This window comes from Vanessa cardui, chromosome 18 (genome assembly GCF_905220365.1).
Source record: "Vanessa cardui chromosome 18, ilVanCard2.1, whole genome shotgun sequence".
Classification (NCBI taxonomy): domain Eukaryota; kingdom Metazoa; phylum Arthropoda; class Insecta; order Lepidoptera; family Nymphalidae; genus Vanessa; species Vanessa cardui.
Window position 1 is genome coordinate 2,268,082 of NC_061140.1, and position 18,778 is coordinate 2,286,859.

General features: G+C 37.2%; 2 protein-coding genes across 2 annotated transcripts in view; one reads left to right on the plus strand and one right to left on the minus strand.

Moving 5' to 3' along the window:
* The window catches only part of LOC124537537 (A disintegrin and metalloproteinase with thrombospondin motifs 16-like), a 67,565-nt gene extending 54,291 nt beyond the window's left edge, over positions 1-13,274 (plus strand). Inside the window, exons 2-18 of the mRNA XM_047114412.1 lie at positions 1,635-1,707; positions 2,767-3,029; positions 3,461-4,208; positions 4,325-4,430; positions 4,767-4,901; positions 5,036-5,142; positions 6,017-6,159; positions 6,842-7,023; positions 7,340-7,406; positions 7,965-8,079; positions 8,659-8,789; positions 9,368-9,468; positions 10,215-10,374; positions 10,616-10,727; positions 11,111-11,253; positions 12,129-12,300; positions 12,929-13,274. Coding sequence (XP_046970368.1) covers positions 1,635-1,707; positions 2,767-3,029; positions 3,461-4,208; positions 4,325-4,430; positions 4,767-4,901; positions 5,036-5,142; positions 6,017-6,159; positions 6,842-7,023; positions 7,340-7,406; positions 7,965-8,079; positions 8,659-8,789; positions 9,368-9,468; positions 10,215-10,374; positions 10,616-10,727; positions 11,111-11,253; positions 12,129-12,300; positions 12,929-13,050 — 2,880 coding nt within the window. The 3' untranslated portion in view covers positions 13,051-13,274. The remainder of the gene's footprint in view (positions 1-1,634; positions 1,708-2,766; positions 3,030-3,460; positions 4,209-4,324; positions 4,431-4,766; positions 4,902-5,035; positions 5,143-6,016; positions 6,160-6,841; positions 7,024-7,339; positions 7,407-7,964; positions 8,080-8,658; positions 8,790-9,367; positions 9,469-10,214; positions 10,375-10,615; positions 10,728-11,110; positions 11,254-12,128; positions 12,301-12,928) is intronic.
* Positions 13,275-14,055: 781 nt separating this feature from the next.
* Positions 14,056-18,778, minus strand: part of LOC124537538 — a 6,294-nt gene continuing 1,571 nt past the window's right edge. Inside the window, exons 3-7 of the mRNA XM_047114413.1 lie at positions 18,515-18,670; positions 17,642-17,816; positions 16,081-16,301; positions 15,231-15,396; positions 14,056-14,212 (exon numbers count right to left, since the gene is read on the minus strand). Of these exons, the coding sequence (XP_046970369.1) occupies positions 14,117-14,212; positions 15,231-15,396; positions 16,081-16,301; positions 17,642-17,816; positions 18,515-18,670 (814 nt within the window). The 3' untranslated portion in view covers positions 14,056-14,116. The remainder of the gene's footprint in view (positions 14,213-15,230; positions 15,397-16,080; positions 16,302-17,641; positions 17,817-18,514; positions 18,671-18,778) is intronic.

Below are 18,778 nucleotides of genomic sequence, written 5' to 3' on the forward strand. Positions count from 1 at the left end.
GAGGAGTAGGCTTAGAACATATTCCACCGCGCTATTCCAATGTGGGTTGGTGGAATTCACATGTGGCAGAATTTCTATGAAATTTGTCACATGCAGGTTTCCTCACGATGTTTTCCTTCACCGCTGAGCACGAGATGAATTATAAAGACTAATTAAGCACATGAATCAGTGGTGCTTGCCTGGGTTTGAACCCGCAATCATCGGTTTAGATGCACGCGTTCTAACCACTGAGCCATCTCGACTCTAGGTACCACCCACTCATCAGATATTCTACTAGTGAATGAGCCAGTGTAATTACAGGCACAAGGGACATAACATCTCAATTCCCAAGGTTGGTCCATTGGTGACACATCACGAATGGTTAATTATATTGGTGACCAACACTGGCCCACTTGCTCATCCGCTTTCGGATATCATAAAAAAGGTACATAATATAATAGTGCATAGTGTGAAAGAAATAAAACTCAATATCTGCTAAATCTTGGACCAATCTCCGGATTCGATTAAGCACAGTGTTCGTGTGAAAAGTGTCTATTGTCGAAAAGTGTCGAGGCTTTTTTCTAGCTAATAACTTCAAAACAATAGCTTATTGCTTGCTATTTGAATCGAACGAGGCTAAATCATGAGGTTTTAAAGTTTTAATAATCCAATGTTGCGAATGCTTCCTTAATTATAATATTTAATAAATTTTGATGGTTTTAAATTATTTGTTATCTGATAATTATGTACAACTTAATTGTTAAAACTATTTTGAATATTTCTTATTGCGTAGTGTTGCATGTTTAAAAATTAATGGGTTGCCATTCATATTATTAATTAAAACCTTTTTTTTATCAGTATAACTATTATTACCTACATTATATTACAAACAATTACCTCCTGCCTGTTTCTTTGTTACATTGAAAATATGTAAACAATTACAAAATCAAATAAAAAATCCACGTAGGCTTCTATTACCGAATAAACTCGTTATGCCTCAAATTTTAAAAAGAGATATGCGATATCGACTATTATAATAAACATTTAAAGTAACAAAATAGCCTAAAACAAGTTAGTTTTTAATATTTCACGATTATGATATGGACTGAATTATTGATGAACACAGGCACTACATAATGTGCATATTATAACATGTATATGTCACTCAGGTTTTGTTTTGCAGTCCTATCTACGAACTATTTCTGGAATTGTTTTATAACAAGCCCGTGTAAGGCCATATATCAATATTTAAAATTTCGTATAAAGCAAGAAGCTGGGAAAAGTTCCAGGATTCAATCTTGCTTTAGAACAAATGTCATCAAATTTGTTTCAGAACTATAAAATTACTTTCGCTTTAATTTAAATTAGTATCGATTATAGGATTTCGGGTAAGCTATTAAATAACATCTGTTCATGATCGAACACCATAAATTATATAAAAACATTCGCCAAACCACCATCACAACACAAACTTTTCGCCTAGCCATTTTTCTTCATAAAACACTCTTAGTATTTCTTTCCGAAACCGAATAAAATCTGTGAAAAAAGATTTTGAGATATCCGAATATTTGCCATTATATATTTTTTTGTCTCAAAGATCCAAAGACTATACCGATGTAGATCGTTGAATAAAAAACGTTTTTCATTTGTTTCAGGAACACTCGAACCAACTGCTCGATCATCTGTCTGAATCAGAAAAGCTCTTTCTATTTGGTGCTAATCATGACGGTAAGTATTTATAAATAAGGTAATCAATCAGATATTTATGTATATAGCCTTATATGCAACAAATATATATATTTGGATCGTCGACCGATCATTTTTTAGCATTGCAATGTATTATCCAGCATTTTGACCGTAGTATTTTTTGTTTAGTTTAAATAATTATTATTTACATAATTATTCTTAATATTAAGTGCTAAACTATATAGAAATATGAATTAAAACTGTATAAATCATGACCGCGTGGAATGGTGACAGCATTTCCCCGTTGAATCGCAATTTCGATCCTCTCTTATACTTTTAATGAAGTTTTAGCACTACTGCTACCAAGGAGAAGGAACAGTGGCGTAAATAGGGCGTAGACTCTCGGGGCGCAAGAATAGACAGACTGGGCAGGACTATTGTTTTTTCGTTTTGCTCTTGTTAAGATTCCATTGAGCCTCTAGTACTCGATTCCAATACAAACGTACTTACATGCTAGTATCATTAAAAAGATATATCCCGCTCATTTTTTTGGCAGCGCACGAGCGTATTTGTGTTTAAGTGTTTATCGTTAATGGGCAACGCATTTGCAGTTGTGAACCTGCGTTAAAGTTTTAGTGAGTGAGACAGTAAAATGGGCAAAGGGTCTACTTAAATAGGGCGCAGTTATAGAAGCTCGCACAAGGCGCAGAAAAGGCTATTTACGGCACTGAGAAGGAATAGTATTTTTTATACGTAATATCTTTATGAAGTATATATCTTTCGGTAAGATTTAGGTCTCTTTATACTGCTATCATATCGCAAGGCACTAAAATATTTTAGACGACTATAGTTATATTTCCAACTAAAGCCTCACCCCGGCTTCGCACGGGGTCAATGATGATACTAAATATACGACAGATTTTTTTCTTGTTTCTTTACTATATTGTACATGTATTATATACAAAAACCTTCCCCTCGAATCAGTCTACCTATCTATAAAAGAAAACAAATCAAAAACCGTTGCTTAATTTTAAAAATCTAAGCAATCATAAGGACAGACAGCGATAAGAAACTTTTGTTTATACTATGTAATGATTACAGATGCAGAATTTGAGATAGCACATCTGAAACATCATAAGCGACGGAAGAGATCGATATCAAACGACATTCCAGACTTGATCGCGTTGAAGAAACATCTGAATGTCAATCTAAGTCCAAAATCCAGTTTCCTAGATCCCCAGTTCCTACTGCTGAAGAGATGGTCGAATGGAACAGAAGCTGTGTTTGATCAACACTCGGATGAGGAATTGGATGCATGCTATTACAAAAGTGATAATGCTGCTTTGTATGCGTGTGAAGATGTGGTAAGATTTACAAGACATTTACAAAGCTTACATATAAACGTTAATATTGTGTTTCTCTTTCTTTTTTATATCAAATCAATTATGACAGAAAAAGATAACCAAATGCTTAACTAAACCACCGTTAGGCAACATTTATGGTTTTTTTTTAATTTATTTATTCGTTTAGCATGATACAAAATAGTAACAAATTATTATAGTACAGCATAAGTTTTATAAACTTTACCGTGTACCAGTAAAGCAATAAAGCAATAATTTCTCTATTGCCTGATGTTTTGCTAAATCATCTGATATTTATTACACTTAATTAGCTTTTGGTAATTATAAAACGCAACATCCGTTAGTGTTATTATTTTATTAGCTCTTAAAGTTTAACTGAAGATAATGTACCGTCAATTCTAGATTTACTCTAATTCCTGTTTCCTTTTTCTCAGAGAGGCCTCATAAAAACTAACGACAGTTACTATTATATACACCCATTGCCAGAAAGGTTCCACAACGAAAATGCGAAACCTCATATAATTATGAAACGATCTTTAAAAGACACTAATATTAATAGCGATAATGAAGATGTTTGTGTAGAAAGACATCATAAACACTTTTTCGAATATGAACCAGAACCTAAAAAAAATTGGACAAAACATAGAAGGAAAAGAGAAATAAACTCAGAAACAAACCTAAACGAAAACGAAAAATTAGATAAGTTTAAATTAAATTTAGCACATAGGAATAAGACTATAGGTGATTTTGTTAGTAAATTAGTCATTGATGAAAACCGACAAAAGAGGGCAGTCCTGCCAGCGATTTTTGTAGAAACAGCTGTGTTCGTGGATAGAGATTTGTACAAACATATGACAGTCAATTTTCCTAAAGAAACGGAGAGAGAATTAGTGAGATTTGTACTAGCAATGATCAATGCGGTACAATTGATTTATCACGACCCAAGTTTGGGAAGACCAGTTAATTTTATTTTAAAGAGGCTCGAAATACTTCATGAAGATCCAGTGAATTTAAAGAGACCGCACGACATCGATAGATTTCTGAGTAATTTCTGTACGTGGCAAAGATTAGAAAATCCACCAGGGGATAACGACCCTTTGCATTGGGACCATGCGTTAATTTTGACGGGTCTGGATTTGTACGTTGTGAATAAAAATGGAAAAGTTAGCAGTCAAGTTGTTGGTAAGTCTAATCTATCTTATTTCAATTAATTGACTTCAAGAACAAAAAGGAACTGAAAGATTAGATGACCAATGATTCAGATATAGTTATTGTAGTAAATGTGTTTTATTTTATAGGTTTGGCCCCTGTTGCTGGTATGTGCACTGTGACCAGTAGTTGTACAGTTAACGAAGGAAGACATTTTGAAAGCGTCTATGTCGTAGCACATGAAATAGGACATAAGTAAGCAACATTCTATAATTTTGAATAAGAAAATTGGATACAAGCTTTTAGTCAACTGACAAAATGAATTTGTCAGCAACTGAGCTACAATTTTGTACAAGCTTGGTTTTGGTAACGTTATCAACAATATTTTGGATCAGTGAAAAAAATTCTTCTTCATACAAGTTGTTTCAAAACTAGCGCCTACCTTTTTGTTTGTTGTAAGGCTTAGCCTTAGGCTTTATACCCCTACAAACGCAAGTGGCGTAATATCTTAATATCAAAGGTTGAAGATGCATTGGCGTTACAAGGAAAAGTTATAAAAAGTAGAATTAAGAATTTTACGATGTATTTCAGCTTAGGCATGCGTCATGATGGTCCTTTAGCTGATAACGGCTGTGATCCCAGCGCCTACATCATGAGCCCGACCCTGGGTAGTGGCAAAATAACTTGGTCACAGTGTAGCAAAAATTATTTGCAAAAGTTTCTCGAGTAAGTAAAATTATTAAGTTTTTTCGACAATTTGTCCAAAAAAATGATTTTTTACGTAAGTACCAAAGATTTCAAGAAAAATAGCCAAGCTCATCGATCAAAATAGCTCACATTGTCCATTTCATATGTTTTAGCACAGTACAATCTAGATGTCTTCTTGATCACGGCAATTCTGCTGGACAATTGGACCACAGTGCTGAGGGTATCCTTCCGGGAGAACGGTTCGACGCTGATCAACAGTGTAAGTATTTTTTACATTAATTAATCCGATCAGGATTCAAATATGAATTGGAATGACGTCACTAAAACCCTAATACGATTTTGATTAGTTAATGGTAGCTAAAGTCTATTTCCAGTAGCTACAAAGTTTTTATCACAATCCAAGGTCATACCTACTATAAATTTAAGGTACCACTTAGTTTTTTATTGATTTGAATACCGTTTCTGTATATCGAGTTCGTAAAAAATATAAAATGTTTAGGATTTCCTACTTTAAAAAAAAAACGTTCAACTCCGACTGTTGGTTATTAGACGTGTTTTTATGTTTCCTCGCATATCATAAAAAAAATGTTTAATTTTGTCGCTAAAGTTTGAGTCGCGTGAATAACAATATATTAACTGTCACATTAGAGTAATGGTAAGGGTGCTATCGCGAGATCATCGATTCGAAATCAGAGTTAAGCTAATAAATAAAGGGAATTCTATCAATAAAATAACTCTTAGTAACCGATCGTAGTGTTTCCAAGCACGTTAATATAAAAAATACATAAATATACATATAACCGCTGATCTATGAACCGCTTAGTATGATGGATAAGACTACTATTGAAAGAATAGAGCATGCCTGTCTTTGAACTCTTGGCTAGTATCCGCCGAGACTTAGCATCGTGCTCGAAAATATTACATATGACATCATCAGCAATATATACCACAACTTCCTATCCCATCATCATCATCATCATGATTAAGGCGCGCTACTGAGCCCGATCTTCGACCCTTCTTATCCATGTCCTTCTATATATTTATTTTTTCTACTAAATTTTCTATTCTATCCCATATCAGTACCTTAATTTTATAAACCATAAAGATACTCATTACGTATATATTCCATATAGGTATGCTCAAGTATGGCAGTGGTAGTCGACATTCGGCGGCGCAGAACTTAGAAGATATCTGCAGAGATTTGCATTGTCAAAGGGAAAGATACACTTGGACATCCCATCCAGCGCTCGAAGGCACCATGTGTGGAGAGGATATGGTAAGGATCTACAGATGTTCATAAATTACATGATGAAATTGATATTGAATTTATAGCACTGGTGCTATATTATGGATATAGCATAGCAACTGTTGCTATAAAATATTTTTTGCGGATTGATAAATGTTACAGTCGAGAAGTCATTATTTTGGAGTATTATTGCTACTGCATAGGCCAATTACACTGATGTATACATTTTTCTTATATTGTAACATTTACTATGCTATGATAGTAATAGCACCACTGATGTCACGATCTCTGTAACACAACAAATAAACATATTACAATAACAAATAGCGTTACTATTCATACACACGCTTCAAAGCGCGCAAATAAATAACTTTTGACATCAAGAACCTTTTGACACTCGTTATTGAAGTTAACGATGTTTTATCAAAATTCAGACAACGCACGCAAAGCCATTCCTATATTTGTATACAAATATATTTTTACAAATTTATTTTGTAACCTACAAAAGGTTACAAACAAAATATTTTTGTTAGTGTTAATGATTATTTATTATAAAAATAAGTTTATGTACTTAATAAAAAAGTATTTTAATCTGGTTATATTAAAGATATAAATGTGGAGGTAATATCAAGATATCATGGATACAATTGAAATAATGCGATTCATCAGGTACTGTTCCTTTGATATAAAACTCAATTATAAAACCCAACAGTACTGTCGGGGTGGTGAGTGCGTTGAACGAGGTGGTAGCCGAGGATTGGGGGTGGTGACGAGTGCTCGATGGGGACGGTGGTCGCGCTGGTCAGAGTGCGCGTCAGCGTGTCTATTAGATGAACAGCATGGGCCGGCTGCGGCTGGCGTTGCTGTCGCCTCCAGGCGCTGCACTAGACCTAGGTGAATATCTACTAAATATGAAAACAGTAACATATAAACAAACTATATATACGAATCACCAGACCACGACTAAGAAACCACATAGTCCCGTCATAAGCACAACCAGTCCCAAAAATGATTTATAAAAGACATTCTGAGACACCTCAACAATGGCCTCAAATTTGACCATTAAAGGAGTGACACTCAGATTTTGCACCATTCGACAAAACGTTCCTGAAATCACCAGCATTGTCAGCTGATTGATACGGTTGCTCTTAGCAATGGAAATTACGCTTATTATTGAAAAATTATAAAAACATATATCTCTAATTTTCAGGCATGAAAACGGGAAAAGTTATTGTCAAGGCAATGACAAAAAGTACCAGTCCTGTCACGCACAGCAGGTAAGGCACATTATCATTTTTTTTATATCACAAAGGGCAAACGAGCATGAGCTCACCTGATGGATAGCGGTTACCACCGCCCATTGACATCTACAACAACGGAGGGTTTGCAGGTGCGTTGCCGGCATTTAAGAAAGGAGTACTCTCTATTCTTGAAAGTTCCCAAGTCTTATCGCTTCGGAAAAGTGCAAGGCATAAAATGACTTAGAAGCGCTGTTGAGGATTTTCGGACATCAAGTTGGTGGGGATGAAACGTGAATTATGAGGCATGTTTTACCTTTAACGTTCTGAGACATATATTTTCTTTACCCCCCATAAAGCAGCGAGAATAGTCTCATGTTTCGTCTTACAAATTCATACTAAAGTTCATTAGACCTACCCCCCTTCTGAAAAGTAATATAATAAAATTAGCACCAAACCTTCTCCAAATTGAAAAGAATATCTTTGGACAGCAGTAGGACATTTTTTTTTGTTTAATTGTTACTTGTTTTTATATGAAACGTCAGCTATAACTTTATATGTAGTGGTCATAACAGGTATCCCTTTTTAATATTTCAGTGCAAAAGTGTACCAAGGATGACGGTGAGAGAATTCGCTGATCAAATATGTTCAAGAGCTCGTGACGTGGATCCTGATCTCATCGGAACTGGTCTCCAGAGAATGGATGCTGATGGTGAGCACATGAACTATTTATGATTTCATAAATATTACGTACAACCGACGATTTCTCGTGCTCGGTGAAGGAAAACATCGTGAGGAAACCTGCATGTGTCTAATTTAATCGAAATTCAGCCACATGTGCATTCCCCCAATCCGCGTTGTGGAATATGTTCCAAATCCTCTCCTTAATATTAGAGGAGGCCTTAGCCCAGCAGTGGGAAATTTACCAGGTTGTTACTTTACTTTTATTCTACGTACGTATTATAAAATATCTTAGTTTCTTAAAGTAGGCATATTTAAAAGGATAGTTACTATTCCTTTTATCGCGGCTAAGCTATACACATGTAGCAGAATTTGCTCGATGTGTTCCATGATGCAGGGCATGAGATGAATTATAAACACAAAAAAAGCACACACGTACTTCCCAGGGTTTGAACCCGAAATCATCGTACGTAATATTTACACGCATTCTAACCACAGGGCCTTCTCGCCTCTTTAGTGAAATGACCACTTACCATCAAATGTCCCTCCACTCACTCTACAATTTTATACAAAATTACAAATTATTGATAGCAGTTACTGTTCCATACAGATGCGAGCAGCGTGTGCGCGGTGTGGTGCGACACGCGGGGGGGCGGGTACAAGTCGCGCGGGTGGGCCCTACCTGACGGCACTGCTTGCTCCACCTCACGCGACTACTACTGCATAGCCGGAGTCTGCAGGGTGAGCACTAACTTGCCTCAAACATGAATATCCATTCAATACACTTATTCATTGAATTTTAAGTCTGCCATTGGTTGAGAAAGGACAACCTCACAAGAGAAGAGCTTGCAGAGGAAACTCAATTGGATATTTTTCTAAATTAATCTTAAGTTTGGAAAATATCAATGAATTTTTTGAGTTATTACAACCAACTCGCAAGACAATGTTTTGAGGTTTTATAGAAAAATCATAAAAATCTAAATTAAAATATACTTTATTTAAATAGGGTTTTACAAGCCCTTTTGAATCGTCATTTAACAGCTATATTAAGTGAATCTACCACTGGCTCGGAAAGTTGATTATACCGAGAAGCAGCAAGAAACTCAGTAGTTACTCTTTTCAACATTTTAAAATACAGTTAATTACTAATGCATGCATGCATGTAATATAGATCTACCAAAGTATTAATTATGTCTAAATTTTTATAACGCTTTGAATTATGCTACAAGAGTTATTCACACAAGTATAAATTAAGCAAAAAATGTAAGTTTTAATAAAAACTGTTTTAATGTTCTTTGTCTGATAATTTCGTGTTTCAGAAATTCACTTGCGCGGGCAATTCGGACGCTGAGTTCTCGCTAACACGCAACGATTGCGAATGGGAAGCTTTACAAGTTCAAACCGCCACTCCTCACACTACGTAAGATCAATAACAAGTCACCATTTGCACAATAATTTGTCTTTTGAATGTTTATATTTAGTTGGAAATGTCCATTACAATTCAACTGAAATCTATTTTTTTTTTAATCTTGACTCAATTAACGTCGTAACGTAAAGTAACCACTTGGTGCAAATGGTGGATTTAATAATAGAAGGTTATCTACCAATTAACCATTTCTATATGAGAAATGTATTATTATATTGTACCTAATGGAAAGTTTTCATGCCTTGATCGGTAAATGCACCATCAGCTAACTACTAACATGTTATATCCCTTGTGCCTGCAATTACTGTATTTACAAGTACCCTTCAAACCAGATCGCAACGATACTAAGTATATCTGTTTGGCGCTGTGGGCTTGAACAAAACCCACTATCAAGTGTGAGGCCGGCCTATATGCAGGGCCGTATTTAGGGGAGGGCAACCGGGGCAGTTGCCCTGGGGCCTCCGCATGAGAGGGGGCCACAGTTTTCAGCAAGTTAACAAATACTGAGATAAAGTCAAATTAAAATAATGTTACTATTTAATATTTTTAAAGTTACCGATACAAATACGAAACAAATCATAGCTTACTGATTGAAATAAAAAAAAAACTAATTAATTCATAATAATATAATTATTAGGGTGTTCACGCTTCTGTTTGCTAGGGCCCTCACTTCTTTGTGGCCCCGGGGCCTCCAGACCTTTAAATCCGACTCTGCCTATATGTTAGCGGTCGTGTCGCAGGGCTGCGGGGCGCGCGGGCCCGCGGCGGCGCTCGGCGGGCGCGTGGCGCGGCGCGTGCCACTTCCGCTGCGTGCGCGGCGGCGCGGGGCTGGCGCTGCTGCACGCCGCCGCGCACGCGCACTCCATACAGCTCTGCACGCCCGCGCCCGACGCCACCGCGGTGAGCACTGCCCCCCACTCCACATCTATACCTCAAGATACTAAGAATAACGACACTCCTATAATTCTAACCCGTATAGGTAGTTTTTGTGAGTGATGGGTTGAGCTGTCTTAACCAATAATGATTATGAGAGAGAAAAATGATGCATAATTTTATACAAGCATGAACTTTAATATCTCTTGAACGATTAGACAATTTATATCAAGAACGATCATAATAGCCCTAAACCTTCGATTTTCAGAGCTGCACCCAATTGAGGACACCTTACCAATACGCAACAATGGTTTGCTCGAAATACAAAGAGAGGGTTAGAAGACTTTCCGGACTTGGAATGCAGATATCTCCGGCTCTTGGTGAGATCAACCGTAGCTATTTTACTTTTTTCCAATCGTCATATTTATTTCAATTAATAATATCAGTCACAAAGAACATAGAGTAAAATTCAAACCAGTTTACGTAAAATATAATTTGCAACAGTTAATTAGTCCATTAGGTTTGACACATTATAATATGAATGAAATAAGGCTACATTTGATCCTAATCCTCCGAATGTTTTCTTGGGGTTTTTTTAATCCAAACACCTACATCTTCAATTAATGGAAGCACTTACACCTGATTAAAGAAATCACACATTCATTTTGGTCACCATCGAACAAATCCAAGATAAACTTGGCAAAATATTTGCCATGTGAGGTTGATACTTGCATTCAGTCCACTGACCAGTGTACTGTATCAGAGGACCCGGACCGGCCGTGCCGCGTGGCGTGCCAGGACGAGCGCGTGTCGCACCGCTTCTACCTCGTCAACGGCCACGAGGGCTGGTTCCCGCTCGGCGCGCCCTGCGGCCCGCGCTCCTACTGCGTCAGCGGGAAGTGCCTGGTGAGATACACATACATAAGCATCTGTAATATTCTCGGAGACATTTTTGTATTTCTTGGAAAATTTCAACCTCAAAATAACGTGCTTTTAGCGCATTATGTGTATATAAGCTTCTCATTGTCCTTGATTCATTATCCTAGAAATACTGATTTCTTGATTTCATACTAAAGTCACTAAAATTAATGCAACAAGTTTCAATGAATGTAAGAGATTTCGGGATCGAGTACTACTAAATTTCAGCTAGGGGAGTTCCACAAGAATATATTTTAGGTCCTTTATTACTTTTGATTCATATTAATGATCTTCCTTAAACTGAACGATATAGACAATGTATTACTTTTAAAATTATAATCAAATCAAAATAATTACGCTAATGTTATATATAGATATATGATTGCAATTACCTAATATAGAACAAATAATTTGTCGCATAAAATTAAATTAAATAATCTTTCAAAACTTCGTAAATACATATTAATAAAAATCGGCAATAACTTAGTTGCCAACCCAATTTTGACGACCTCCATGATCGAGTGGTGTGTACACCGGTTTTCATGGGTACGCCACTCTGAGGTCCCGGGTTCGATTCCCGGTCGAGTCGATATAGATTATCATTAGTTTTCTATGTTGTCTTGATTCTGGGTGTTTGTGGTACCGTCGTTACTTAAGATTTCCATAACACAAGTGCTTTAGCTACTTACATTGGGATCAGAGTAATGTATGTGATGTTGTCTCATATTCATATATTTATATATATATATGGATATATGATTGCAATTACCTAATATAGAACAAATAATTTGTCGCATTATATTAAATTAAATAATCTTTCAAAACTTCGTAAATGCTTATAATAAATGCGTCTCCGGCCGCAGGAGTTCGGTGCGGACGGCACGCCGCAATCGGAGTCGCGGCTGGCGCTGCCGCTGCGCGCGCGTTCTTCGCGGCACCGGCGGCGCCGCAGCCTGCAGCGCCCGCGCGCGCCCGTGCTGGCCGCGCTGCGCCCGCACCAGCTGCAGCGCCTCATCGCCGCGCTCAACCTCACCGGTGAGAGCTCGGTATATTTTAGAAATCGTACCTATAGGATAAATTATTGGCCTTACCCTAATAGTAAGGTTTACTGTAAGCAAGTTATTTACCTGAATCTATAATAATCCTATGACTGTATATTTGCCAAGTTGTTTGTCAAGAGCTGAGGTGGCCCAGCGGTTAGAACGCGTGCATCTTAACCGATGATTGCGGGTTCAAACCCAGGCAAGCACCGCTGATTCATGTGCTCAATTTGTCTTTATAATCCATCTCGTGCTCAGCGGTTAAGGAAAACATCGTGAGGAAACCTGCATGTGAAAAATTTCATAGAAATTCCGCCACATGTGTATTCCACCAACCCGCATTGGAACAACGTGGTGAAATATGTTCCAAACCTTGTTCTCAAAGGGAGAGGAGGCTTTTAGCCTAGCAGTGGGAATTTACAGGCTGTTGTTGTTGTTGTTTGTTGTTGTATATTTGTCTGATAAGTAAGCTCATTGGTAAAATGGCTAACTTAAAAAAAAAACTAAGCATTTCATGATAGATAGCCTTTCTATAAACAAAAACCTTGGATATTCAACCTTAAAAGATTTTTAACCAAAAAAGCAATCTAAAACAACATTATAATTAGCTAATCCTTTCACAGACAACAGAATAATATACTTCCAAGAGATACCAGAAAACATCGAAGTTGACTTCTCAAACCCCATACACATCTCGCCTGAGGACACTCTACTGAGGAAGAATCCGAGACCTACTTGGGACTGAATTATTTTAAACAAATTGCCAACGACACAGTCCACACGAGACAAATTCTTTTAATAAGTACTGATATGTCGTACTAACAATGAACGACAGTTTACATTAGTGTTGCACATCGATAGACTATCGATAGTCTCTTGTCACGTCACTATCGATAGCTGCCCATAAGCAATACTATTGATACTAGTACTACTAGTGTTGCAAAAGCCATTACTTTTAACCTATCGATAATATTGATCGAAATAATACAATCGATAGTACTTCGATAGTATCCTGAATAGTTTTCAAGGTCAACTGTCGATAGTTCTCCAACATATTTACATTGTATAAATGGGAATATTGATAAATTTTCAAAAAGGGGCGGAGTCACACAACACTTCTTCGCATGTGGGCAGAGCTAGAGCAGTACGTATGAACGGCACTTATTCTGATAAGACAAATATGTTGCAAGTTGTATTTTCTAGTAATCATAACAAAAAGATTGAATTAATACTATTAGGGAGCTAAAGACAAATATCTGTAATATTTGAGTAAAGCTGTTCTGTCGCAAATCAAGAAATAAAATCACCAAATGATTTAAATTTTTATTTAATTTCCTGTTTTTACAGGAATCCTTAAGGTTTGCATTACTTGCTTTACTTTACACTTTTTTGTACACCACAAAGAAAAACGCATGGATACAGCTCAAACCAAAGGAGGATACAATTTTGGCAACCTATATAAAACATAGAGTAATCAGATGTTTTGTTTTTAATTGTAATTTGTCAGTTGTATGTGTTTATTGTTAGTGCTGATAAATCAAAGTATTTCATGTCAGAAGTCTCTTAAGTAACGAATTAACATTGACATTGTAAGACGGTGCTCCGATAGGTTGTGATTGTTTTGTAAATACATCGCTTTAACTTTAACGATCATTGTGATTTTTATTTATAATTTATTAATAATTATTTTTCCTATTTTATTATTTTTAATAAAGACATTTTATAGTTCTTTCTTGTTTTATTATATATATAAAAATATAAGGTACTTGATTATTAAAAATATAATTAATATTAATATATTATGGTTCACATTAGCTTCTCTGGACGCTTTTGATTGTTGAAAGTAACTTCGCTTGATCTGTGAGGAACCATTGCCAAAACTTCCTCAAGTTGTATTTGTCGCTATTCTGAAAATAAAATTAAATAACAAATATAGTGATGGGACGGTTTTCAAAGATGAGTATGCGTGACATATTATCTAAGTGTATGTATCATATGCATGCAGCAAATATATTGCATTTACTGCATTTTCTATTTTAACATGACTACAACGAGTTTGGATGAAACTGACAATTTCACATACTAAATAAAGCTTAGGAGAGTAAAAACTGCCTGGACAAATGGACAAACCCAATAATATCATATTAGCCCATACTATGCAAATTATTGAGTTCAATAATTATGTTTGCACACAAACTTGTGAATTTTCAATTAGATTAGAGCTAGCGCGCACCGGTGATTTTTGTCATGGTGACTTTAAAATGTTTGTCATTGTCACGTCACGTTTTCAAAGTGGAGTGCGCTCATTGATAGAGACAGTGACAAAACATTTTCGAAATCGAAGTGTTATTTACCACTATGGATTTCGAAGAGACGGTGGTTCTCTGTGAACTCGTGAGACTCGGCAGTAAAAGAAAGCGAAGCGAATACTGGATACTAATTTCTTCCCACGCTTTAATTTTCACGTGAATATCTGAATACTCTTTCAATTTTTTATCATAAAGAGCTGGTATCTTTTCCACTTCTTCTATTAGAACATCATTATCAGTATTGTCTTCACGAATGTTTACGTTTTGAATAGATGGTGTCGCCATTTCGCGCGTCAAAGTCGGCAGTCAAAGTGCAGATAGCAAAGACTGACGACGAGAATGTGCGCATTGCTATGAAAGAACGTAAAGACGCTGACAGTTTCGTCACGGGCTGTCACCAAATTGTCAAAATGTCACCCAATTGTCACGTCGTAACGTGCGCGCAACTCCATACATATTCACGGACTTGACAAGAGTGACGAAACAGTCACCGTGACAAAAAACCTGGTGAATTTTTTTTTGCGCGCTAGTTCTTACTAGTGCAGTTAGTTGTACATATAAATGACTGGCTTGGCGAGTGATAATTACCATATTAAAACATAAATAGATAACTCACCTTTACTGAATTAAACAAGCCACTAGTTTTAACAACCTTAGCGTCCACAGCGCTCATCTCCTCCCTCAGGGTGTGACTCATAGCGGCAACACTTCTATCATAACAGTTGGGTTGCTTAGTACAGCCGTCCCAAATGAAGTCTCTCAATGGTTTCGCAGAGGACTTACTGCAATAATAAAACAATTACATACCAACTGAAAAAAATCAGCAACTTGACTTTTATAGGCTTCATATTAAATCTTAATATTGTAAATGCGAAAGTTTGTCTGTCTTTCCATTTGTTACACTTTTACGTCCAAGTTATTGAACCGAATTGAATGTGATTTGGCATACAAAGTAAGCTTGGATATCAAGAAAGGACACAGGCTATTTTTTATACCTGAAACTTGGCAACTAACCATTAAAAGCGTGCAAAGCGACGAGCGGCAACTAGTATCCAATATTTTAAAGAAGTTAAGTCAGAAGGCAATGTTTCATACCCAAGATGTTATCAATCATAAACTCACTAATTGACTAATTGTATAACCTTCTGCGTACAATGCTTTACAATTATTTACCAATACCTTCAGATTTCTTTCAAAGTTTGCAGCAGCATTTAAATAAACCAAGCAAAAATAGGCAACCTTAGATTTGACCACGCAATAAAATTTGCTACAAGCACAGCTATATTTGTTGGAGACCAACAGTTTTTAAAAATTTAGATAAATAAAAAAAAAATCGTCATAACGCCTCTTTTCACCATTTCATAAATATGCAAATTCAATGCAAAACCAAATTTGTTTGTCTTCGTTTTTTGCTTTATTGGAACAAGTTGCGATTTTGATTGAAATACATATCGAAAATAACTTACATTTGAGCTAAATCTGCTTCCTTACTCTTGTAACCTTCATTAATATTATCATTTAACTCTTGAATACTATTAAGTAACTCATTATACAGCTTTATTGGTAGTGAGGCATCATTACTGGGCTCTGAACCAAGTATTGAGATCAGCGTAGCAAGCAAAGTGTTTGATGTTTGTAATTCTTTCTCAGCTACTTCTTGCTCCGCACATATTGCATTCATTGATTTCTGAAAAAATATATTAATTCTGTCAGTTCAACTATATAAGAAATTTTAATAAAGTAAATTAAACATTACCAACATTAATTATCCATCATAATATACAATAACAGCTTTAACATAATATATTGCACATTCAATAAATTTACAAAATACTATGTTATTGATTTTCAACTTCTTATAAAAAGTTTTATATCTAGCAGTTAAATGTATAATAAACTATGGAACATACATAATATATTAGGGTAGCATTCAAGGGTCATCAATGTGGCAATACTATTTATATTTAATATAGAATGATTGCAAATATCAAGACTGGTGAGCGTATAGTGCGACACAACTTAGATGTCGCATGGGCAAAATTCGTAAAACCGAAAAAAACATCCGAATTGAGTACGCTATCCCAAATTATTTATATTTATTTCTGATGCGAATATGATCTTTACACAAACGTAATAACTTGTAATATCGTATGACCTAATTATATTCGTCAATTTGACGCGTCGATTTACATGCTCTTGCTTTCTCTGACGCGTGAATCTATAGCGACGAATAGCGTCGAATTGCGCGATAGAGAGCTATTTCTATTGGTTGTGTAAATCAGTGATCGGTTTTATTTTCATTCCATTGCATTTTCCGATGCTACATCTAATTTGTGTCGTACTATACATGCGAGCGTGCGTGCGTGTGTGAGTGTAAGCGTGCGTGCGTGTGTGAGTGTAAGCGTGCGTGCGTGTGTGAGTGTAAGCGTGCGTGCGTGCGTGTGTGTGTGTGCGTGCGTGCGTGTGTGAGTGTAAGCGTGCGTGCGTGTGTGAGTGTAAGCGTGCGTGCGTGTGTGAGTGTAAGCGTGCGTGCGTGTGTGAGTGTAAGCGTGCGTGCGTGTGTGAGTGTAAGCGTGCGTGCGTGTGTGAGTGTAAGCGTGCGTGCGTGTGTGAGTGTAAGCGTGCGTGCGTGTGTGAGTGTAAGCGTGAGTGCGTGCGTGTGTGAGTGTAAGCGTGCGTGCGTGCGTGTGTATGTGTGCGTGCGTGTGTGAGTGTAAGCGTGCATGCGTGTGTGTTTGTATGCGTGCGTGCGTGTGTTAGTGTAAGCGTGCGTGCGTGTGTGAGTGTAAGCGTGCGTGCGTGTGTGTGTGTGTGCGTGCGTGCGTGTGTGAGTGTAAGCGTGCGTGCGTGTGTGAGTGTAAGCGTGCGTGCGTGTGTGTGTGTGCGTGCGTGCGTGTGAGTGTGCGTGCGTGCGTGTGTGAGTGTAAGCGTGCGTGCGTGTGTGTGTGTGCGTGCGTGCGTGTGTGTGTGCGTGCGTGCGTGTGTGAGTGTAAGCGTGCGTGCGTGCGTGTGTGCGAGCGTGCGTACCGTGCGCAGCGCGGCGGGCGCGCGCGAGAGCGCGTGGTCGCGCAGCTCTGCGGCGAAGTGCAGCAGCTCCTCGGCGGCGCGCAGCTCGCGCCGCAGCGCGCCGTACGCGCACGCGTCTGCCCGCAGCGCGCGCACCGCCCACGAGCGCGCCGCGCCCAGCGCCGAGGCCGCCGACCTGCGCGCACAGAAACACTTTATCTTCATTGACGACCTCCGTGGTCGAGTGGTGTGTACACCGGTTTTCATGGGTACGCCACTCTGAGGTCCCGGGTTCGATTCCCGGCCGAGTCGATGTAGATTACCATTAGTTTTCTATGTTGTCTTGAGTCTGGGTGTTTGTGGTACCGTCGTTACTTCTGATTTCCATAACACAAGTGCTTCAGCTACTTACATTGGGATCAGAGTAATGTATGTGATGTTGTCTCAAATTGTCTCAAAAATTGTATTCGAAATAATCTTAGAATCTATATAAAAAAATATTGACAAAATAATTCAAGAATTAGCAAAATATTGTATATAAATAACAAGATATTGTAATTGTTACTTTTTAGTCATTATTTATCCAAAAGTGAAAACACATATTTCCATAAAACTAGTTATTACGGACCTCTAGTCCTCCTCTAGTAACGGGTAGACCTCTAGTCTACCCGTAACCACGAACGATGTAAAGTGCTCGAAACGTCAGGATGTCCAAAATAATTAATATACGCGATTAAAATCCGTAATAACTAGTTTTATTTAAATGTGTAATAATCGCGAAAATATAAGACAACATTACACATATTTCCCTGAGTAATAAATCACAAATCAAAATATAAAAACAAAAGTCTGTGTGTCCGTTGCCTATGCTTTCCTAAGTCCACACATACTCACTCTCTAACAGCCAATGCAGATCTTGCAGTCATCTCCACAGCCAACCTGGTACGTCTATCTACATAGTGTTTAACAGCAGTCTGTAGCTGTTGCTCCAATATTGATTCTTCTTGTTCCAGCAACTCTATAGCACTCTGGGCTTCCATTGCACTTACACTGAAACATAAAATATTTAATTAATAATTAATTAATTACATGTTTGAATGAAAAAGGTCATTCATAATTATAAGCATTATTTTATCACATGTGAATAGCCAAAGAAAG